Source organism: Arachis ipaensis, chromosome B07 (assembly GCF_000816755.2).
Source record: "Arachis ipaensis cultivar K30076 chromosome B07, Araip1.1, whole genome shotgun sequence".
Lineage (NCBI taxonomy): Eukaryota > Viridiplantae > Streptophyta > Magnoliopsida > Fabales > Fabaceae > Arachis > Arachis ipaensis.
Window position 1 is genome coordinate 117,634,470 of NC_029791.2, and position 8,685 is coordinate 117,643,154.

An 8,685-nucleotide genomic window follows, 5' to 3' on the forward strand; every position below is an offset into this window, starting at 1 on the left:
TTTCGGTCTATTTAAAACTCTTCCTATACTATATACTAGATGAAATTGTGAAGACGACTTGAGTTATTATCAACGAGTCTTGGTCAACGAATAGTATGATTCATTAATTTTGAAATTAGTCATTTTAATAGTGCTTAAGACTTATATCCAGATAAGACTTCTCTTTTAATAAAAATAAATATTATTTCAATCTTATTATTTTCATGTCTCTGTTACTATTACGGCCGTACTCATTGAGGTTTAGGTCCTAATGTAGATTGGACCTATTTTTTTTTTTTTAAATTATCTCAAGTAAGAACGTGTGCCATGTTACGACTAATTAGACAATTTAATAAAACTCAAATAAATGCCTTACCTAATGAAAAAGTATAAAAGAACAACGTGTTTTTTTTTTAATAACGTAAATAATAAATTAAAAATTTTAATTTTAATTTTAATATTTAAATTTTAAATTAATTAAATTTATTTATATTTAATTGGTTTGAAATATAGTCAATAATTTTTTTTTAACCAAAGATATAAGATTCGAACCCGCAACTTCTTAATTGAGTATGGAGAAACTATGTCATTTGAGCTATTATTCATTGACTTTTTTTTACCGAAAATATAAAAACTCTAACTCGCAACCTCTTAATTGAGTATGGAGAGATTTAAATAAATTGCTTACCTAATAATTACATGCAAATAATAATTTTTTGGTGACTACATGCAAATAATAATTAAGTTGCATACATAGCATCCATCTATGAGTTATATATGTTAATTATATCTCTTTAGCCAACTATGCTGACACATTAGATAGAAAGGAATTTAAACATTTGACAAGTGGCTTCAAGAAAATATATAATAGAGTTGAGTTATGAAAACAAACAAGATATAAAAAATAGAGATATAAAAATTAATATTTTTATATTTTATTTAATAATAAATAAAATAAATTATAAAAATTTAATTTATTTTATTTTTTATTTAAAAAATTTAAAAAAATATATAATTATAAAAAATAAATTATTTTTTTTATTAATATTTTTTTTGTCATTTATGTTTGATGGGCTTAGCTTAATGATGTAGCAGGAGGTTTTCAAAGTAAATAATGTCATTAATCAAAGAATGAATTTCCTCAGAAACTACCATCGTGACCCATATATCTGTCTACGGTAATGTACGACTTTATTTGAAAAAAAAATAAGACTAAATGAACTTGACATTTTCTGTTTATTTTCCAAACCATATAATATTTGCCACGTTAACAGCACACCGCCCATGGATTTAGAAAAATCTTTGATTATTAGAAGTTTTAGAAGTCTCTTTTTACGGGGGTATTTAGTATTTACACTAAATTTATTGTGGGGTCTTTATATTTTTTATTTATGATGTTTATAATTTAATTTTAAAAAATATTTTTAATATTTAATTTCATTCCATTTTATTTGTGAAGTTTAATTACATCCATAGAGAAGCATTTGCAATAAAAACTAGGAAACACTATGAAACTCCAACTCTATATATGAAGGAAGAAAATAAAATGGTTACAAATGTTACAGATTTTCACATATACAGCAAAAAGATTTTACAAAAATATTGATTTTAAGGAAAATTCATGAATAATGTACCACCATAACACACTCTTCTTTGAAAAAAAGTTAAGAAAAAAAGAAATTCTTTATGGCGTTTAGCATTTAAAGAAAAATCCATTTTATGTAACTTGGCACACTGAACATTTTATGGTTTTAGTACACAGAAAAATCTTCTACTACTTCATTATTTAGATAAGAGGATTGAAGTACATTGTTTTGATTAAAGGATTACATACACTATTTCATTTAGCCATATATACAGAACTGCATACTTATAATACACTCCTAATAAGACCACATTTAGTTACATAGCTTATTAACAAGTAAAAACCAATTAATTAATAACTTATAAATAAGTCATTGAGATTAGTCAAGTGGTTAGTTCACCTATATATTTAAATAAATGTCAAAAATTTAAATCTTGCTTTATATATGTAATAATCTATGAAGTACGGACACTTCGTTGAGTTGCCGTGTCCGCATGTCAGACACATTTTGAGCACGACACTCACCGACACTCGTTCAACACGCGTGTCTGTTGTGTCCAAACCGTGTCTTAATAAAAAAAATTCTTCACTGGACACGCTTGGATACACCTAAATACCATCACGTGTCAGCGTGTCCAATCTTATTCTTAATATATATTTTTGAAATAAATTTAGATATAGTATATATTATTATTTATTAAAACAAAAAATATTTTAAATATTTGATATAATTAAAATAAGACATTAAAATTAATTAAAAAAATTAATTTATATTTGAATATCAATAAAATATCAAAACATCATTACGATTTATCAAAAAAATATTTTATATCTTATATATATACGTGTCCTCGTGTTTTAATAATTAAAATAGATATTAAAAATAATTAAAAAATTAATTTATATTTTAGTATCAATAAAATATCAAAATACCATTATGATTTATCTAAAAAATACTTTATATTTTATATGTATGCATGTTCCCGTGTCTTATAAGATTTTAAAATTCGCGTGTCGGCGTGTTCTGTGTCGTGTCGTGTCCCATGTCAGTGTCAATGTTTATGTATGACAGGTAATAATCCATTGTCCAACGATAATCTTTAAGTGAAACTCGAAGATAGATTATTTCTTAACCTATCGAGTTTCGAGAGACATTGAAAAGTAAAATAAAATAAACTAATAACTAATAAATAATCAATACATATAGGCTAGTATTATCTGATCCTCATAATGGGACAATAATGTACACATTATTTATGATTATTAAATATATATACACACAAAATTATAGGCCAATTGCGCCAAGGTCTAAGGTTTTTTTTTTTCTCATGATATTTCCAGATTAAAAAAAATTGTTACTGACCAACAGATTGCTGCATTCACATGTCTAAGTTGAAGATGCTGACACCAAAGATGAAACAATGATGGGATTACATTACAAATCCTCTGTTTTAGAGTGACACAGAAATTTTGAGTAAAATTATGAAGAGAAAATTGAGAAGGAGCATGGATATAGATTCATGCGGTGGTGATGGTGAGGAACATCATATTCTTAAACTCCTCAAAATCAAGCTGGCCATCGGAATTGGTATCATAGAATCGAATCATGGAACCACAATCCTTGCCACCTCTCTCATCCCACAACCCAAGCCTCTTAAGAACACACTGAAGCTCGTTGCTCGTTATGAATCCATCTCCATCCAAATCAAACACCTTGAACGTTTCCACAAGATCATTCTCCAACAACTCATCATCCATCTCTTCATTATTATCATCATCGTCGTCATTGCAATTCTTCTTGGATATTATTGAGTCATAGAAGAACAAGAACTCGTTCAAGTTAAGGCTTTTCTTCTCAACAAGGGATTCCAATTCATCTAACGTTAATTGGAAGCCTATGTTGTGGAGGAGCCAATTGAGTTCCTCAAGGCTCACGAAACCGTCGCAATTCATGTCAAGCTTCTCAAATATCCGCCGCAAATCAGTGGCAGTTAGAACTGATGACGTCATATTTGCAAACAACATGTGAAAAAACCACCTCTTGTTTTTGTGCTTCTTAAGTAATCAAAATGCTTGCAACTACTAATGCCACCCATGTAAGGGTATTTATATATAAAATAAAATTATATAATGGTTGCAAAAACGTATAGGTTGGTGAATATTAGATGCGCACAAATGGAACAGGAATTTATTTGGCCCACATGAATTGTTTAAGAATAAGGATAAGAATAGTCTAAGATAGATGCACATGAAGTTTCTGTGCACTTGCTCTGAAAGCAACTTTATTATTATTATTATTATTCTAGTAAAATCTGCTATTGGATATAAAATATGTATGTATACATCATACTATTCTGAAACATATTGTCCAAAAAATGAGTCAACATATTTTTACATGGAATAAAGAGGTTCAGTTAACCTATCTCATATAGCTGATAGTAATATCTAATAAGATGAATCAACTTAAATCAGTCAAAATAAATACAAGTTAAGTTGATCTAAGTTGGGTGCTATTACAAAATTTAGCGAAATCGAATATCATTTGAGTGAATCAGATTGAACCTAAATGCCTAGATTTGAAATTTAAGTAATTCAGGTTAAGGTAATTTTATAGGCAATGTAACCAGACAATCACATAAGAACTGCAAAAAGCTTCTTTATATTTTCCTAATCGTGTAGGAGTATAATTAGTTAATTATTTATAATAATATTTTAGTGGAAGTTATGTGAGGTCTCTTTTCCATGTGATTTCATGCTTTTTAAGAATAAAGGGTACTGCATAGATTTTTCGAAATAGACTTTAAACAAAAGACTAAGAAGTGCATTCAAATGCGTGTGGGGTGCGTGTGTCGTGCCTATTTTCTGCTCTTATAATGAGGAACACGTGCTATCGACATGGATGGAGCATTGGATGCATTCATTTTTTATTTTGTCATTTTTGGTACATGGAGTCTTCAATGACGTGAGTTTTGTTTGAGAGCAAATACACCATCAAAAAGGAAAAAATAGGAACCACATTAGTGCTCAAAAGAATGAAGAAGTGCCATAAGGCGCTTGTATAATTTAGTTATACTTTGTTCACTAACTTTTAAGCTACGTGATAAGCATGGATAATCAATATGCTCAAGACAAGACAACTTATTATGTTTTGTTCCGAACACTTTCGTTCGTTTTTGTCTTGTCTTTTTTTTTTTTTTTTTAAGGGAAAAAAAAGGGTGGTGCATTTGTTTCTCAATTCCTTATTAGTTCCTCGTGGGGCAAGTCTCTTGCCTTTACGTGCCGTTTGACATCTTCACCTTGCACGGAATTTACTGTTACCAAATGAGGATATTCGCTAATGTTCCAACTTCAAACCAAATTTTGAATTCAGATAACATATTAATATTGATTGGATAACACCGGTTCTCAATAATTAATCGATCAGTTTGGTTGCATGAAATGGAAATGAAATTCTAAATCCCTATTCAAGGGTTGAGGAAACACTACTATACGTTGTTAAAAGTTTGTGACTAGGGTCCAGGCTTAATGTAATGTTCAGATTACAAGCACTATGTACCATTTACGCAATTCAATTGAACCTTCAGTTAGACAAAAGTTGATTGCTTGTCTCAAACTGATAATATTGCTGCATAAAATGTCCCTGGTAATATATTGGATGGGAAACAATCAGCAAGGCCTTTTGCCCTGGTTATCTTTACATCACCCATTCTCCATGTGCAAACTAACATGCTCAATTAGAAGGGGGTCCAACTCAGATGAGCTTATGGGTTTTTTACAATTAGCTGGAAATGCAAGAATAATTTCCCTGCTCAGAGGAGGAGGAGGAAGATTTTGGGGGTGGGGGGGTTGCAAAATTTTTGAACCAAAATACTAAAGACTTGCAACCAGTCATCCAAAAAATATTAAACTAAAAAAAAAAGTGCAATAAGCAGACCTGCAAAACTCTTAACTGCTGAGCACACGTTATTACCAGAAAGGCACTCCCAAACCCAGTTCATAACAACACTTACAGATGAGAGGCCAAAATTTCTTAAGAGCAGATGCAGGTTCAAGGCTTGAGGGTAAACTTGCCAGGCTCGGTGTATTTTGCTTCTAGCTGATCAACTTTGTTAAATTTAAAACCCCTGATTCTCAATACCTCAGGCTCCTTCGAATCCTTGTGGTCGACAGTTTCAAGGGTCCAACCTTTGTTCTGAACTGAACCACTTGCATTAACCTATTAAAAAAGAAGAGAAAAAAAAACTCGCATTAATCTAAACGTTAAATAAAAAACGTGGTCTTCCATGCATGTGTATTAATACTGAACAAGACAAATTTCAAGATTTGATTAATTTGGGGTATGTAAAAATAAAAATGAAATAGAAACAATGCAATTATAAGGCGAATGACAATATAAAGTATTTAGGATATTCATAGAAAAATTCAAAACTTTTATTTTTTAAAACTGGGATATCTTCACTAGTTATTTGGATAAGTTGGAGTCCAGTAGATTGTAGGAGTGACTTGATTTTATTTCAGTCTATATATGTTATGGTGTTAAAAATTTAAATTATTATCTTCTTTCACCAAGCTCTAATTGTTTTATCTGCGCTACATCTAGTAACTATTCCTTCTAAGCAGTTAAGACACAATATGCAGGTCACACAAGCAGATAAAATACCAAAAAGCTATCATCATACCTCCGCATTATCAACGGCATCAATGATAAGAGCCCCATCTAAGGACAGATTTTCAATAAAAATATTCTGACCCTTAATCGCCAGAGTAGACCTCTGGGAAATAGAGCTTTTTCCCCTAACTTTGCTCTTGATCCGAGAGTAGGTCAGACCCCATTTTGGCTTCCAAGTGATGCGGGGCCAAACTTCAACCTCTTGCCCATTGAGAACCTGCACTACTGGATCAGCTACTTGGACACCAACCTGGCAGAAAAACAAAAAGGAAATGCAATTTTTTACAACCTGAACCATATCATCGAGTTAGAGCAGCTAACATCTACGAAGGTCAGATAAAAGCACAAGAGATAGGAGAAGCTGCTAAAGACAATGGATTGATGATACCCTGAAATTATATGGAGACAACGAAATTCCTTGAAATAAACCATTCATAAATCATAAGTAAAAATATAAGTTGTATCTTATTTTGAAAAAAATATAGGCATATTAGAGAGTAACTCAAGTAAAAGTTCTTCTAAACTTCCAAAGTACCCTAAATGAATTCAAGTAGACAATAAATATCATAAATATTTTACTAATTCCCAAAATGACTAATATTTTCAACTAGATTCAGAGGAAAATAACGGTAACGTTAACATAAACATTACTGAAACAAAAAAAAACTAGCGTCTCATGACATTAAGGACTAAAATACCTGTTTGAGAATACGGCTATTCGCACGGTAGATGTACATTTCCCCAGATGTTGCACTATGGTATGGATTTCCTTTTGGCACCTACAGTAATATTACAAAAATTAATTAGAAATAATTCCTCTCCTGAAAAATCCTAGCAAGTTAACACTGTTATTCAAGTGCTCAAACTGGTATTCTGCATTTATTTTGCTGTACATTTGATTCTCCATATGAAATATTTTGCAAGCTAATGAACAATGAGGTCAATCACTGCAACAACTAATTGCATTAGAATATAAGTACTACCTTGGCAGCATCTTCAGCATTATTCTTCACAGGTGCATAAGCAAGCCAAGCATCCATCACCTGCAGAATAGTTCCAGTGAGCTACCAAAAATAGTAAACTGGGCATCTATTCAAAAAAGATATTGTTACATGAAAGCTCCAGGGATGAATGAAAGGACAACCTTGAGCTTTGGTTAGTGAAAATTTATGTAACCTCCTGAAGATAACTTACTGTGAATCCAACCCTGGCTGATGGGGGAAGTGTTTTTGGGTAGTCTTGCATCATACATTCTAGTCGGGTTGAGGACTTAAATTCATTTTTGCTGGCATCTTTATATCTGCATGGAGGAAATATAGCATGATAATATGATATAACAGGATGTCACAGATAAGTCATCTAACTCTGTTTCTGTTTCAAAATGTAGCCATATTAAGCCAAATAGACTTTTCTTCAGAATGCCAAAACCTGTTAGTTCTATTGCAAGTTCGTAGGAATAACAAGAAGGTTTAATAAGGGGAAAATTACACTAACCTCCCCTGAAATTTGGTAAAATTCACTGTGACCTCCCCAATTTACAAAAAACATAAGTTGACCTCCCTAAGGTTTAGACAATAGTTGTCCCGATACCCTAATAATATAAATTATGACACCAAATCCCTCAAACATAACACTATCATCACATAGAAGGAGGTTTTAGTTGTGACCTGAACAAATAGAAGGCCAACACTGAATTTCAACAAATGTTAACCAAGGTTAATGTAATTTGCCCTTAACAATGGCATTAATATAGTTGAGTGAAAAAAAGAGAGGAAGTGAAAAAGTTTCCAAGCAAAGCGTAATGCACAAGAAAAGTATAAGAATTGGTGTTAAAGAACATTGATGGCACAGCAAAGTGTAAATAACAAAGTGCAATGAGTATAAAAAAGAAGTATTACTTTGGATTAACAAACTCCTTTATAGCACCTCCTGTTCTTGAGAGTTCTTCAATGTAAGGACCAAGTTCTAAAATCAACTGTTAGAATGAGATATTGTCACTGTGCAGTAATCGCATTGGCACATTTAACCAAATAAGGACATGGATGCCACAAATAAAACAATAATTAACAATAACTGACAACATCATGATATTTCTAGTATTCCAAGTGAATTATGAATGGGTCAGTTGACGGCTCACATCCACTAGTGGTAGATTTCATGCCACTCAGGATAAAGGAGAATGTTTAAGTATGAAAGAGGATTACTTGGTTTATATTTCCTGGAAAGGGAGAGTAGCCATTCTCAGCATTGACATCTCCATCAGGGTATCCACTTGCTCTCAGAAGAGGATCTAGCTGATTGTATTCCACATTTATGACCATAGATCTCCCTATGATTAAGTGCATTGAAATCAATGGGAATGGGTGCAGGAAAATCAATTAACAGTGACATAATGATGTCAAGATAAAGATGGATTATAAGTAACATAATATTTTAAGACTTCTAAATGCCC

General features: G+C 31.5%; 2 protein-coding genes across 2 annotated transcripts in view; both read right to left on the reverse strand.

Annotated features, from left to right (window-relative positions):
• On the reverse strand, positions 2,756 to 3,673 carry LOC107606000 (probable calcium-binding protein CML44). Its single transcript, XM_016307958.2, has one exon. The coding sequence runs from the start codon at positions 3,587 to 3,589 to the stop codon at positions 3,083 to 3,085; it is 507 nt and encodes a 168-aa protein (XP_016163444.1). The 5' UTR covers positions 3,590 to 3,673; the 3' UTR covers positions 2,756 to 3,082.
• The window catches only part of LOC107606001 (UDP-sugar pyrophosphorylase 1), a 6,869-nt gene continuing 3,347 nt past the window's right edge, over positions 5,164 to 8,685 (reverse strand). The window contains exons 11-17 of the mRNA XM_016307960.2: positions 8,438 to 8,562; positions 8,132 to 8,208; positions 7,428 to 7,533; positions 7,217 to 7,276; positions 6,932 to 7,012; positions 6,244 to 6,483; positions 5,164 to 5,780 (exon numbers count right to left, since the gene is read on the reverse strand). Of these exons, the coding sequence (XP_016163446.1) occupies positions 5,613 to 5,780; positions 6,244 to 6,483; positions 6,932 to 7,012; positions 7,217 to 7,276; positions 7,428 to 7,533; positions 8,132 to 8,208; positions 8,438 to 8,562 (857 nt within the window). The 3' untranslated portion in view covers positions 5,164 to 5,612. The remainder of the gene's footprint in view (positions 5,781 to 6,243; positions 6,484 to 6,931; positions 7,013 to 7,216; positions 7,277 to 7,427; positions 7,534 to 8,131; positions 8,209 to 8,437; positions 8,563 to 8,685) is intronic.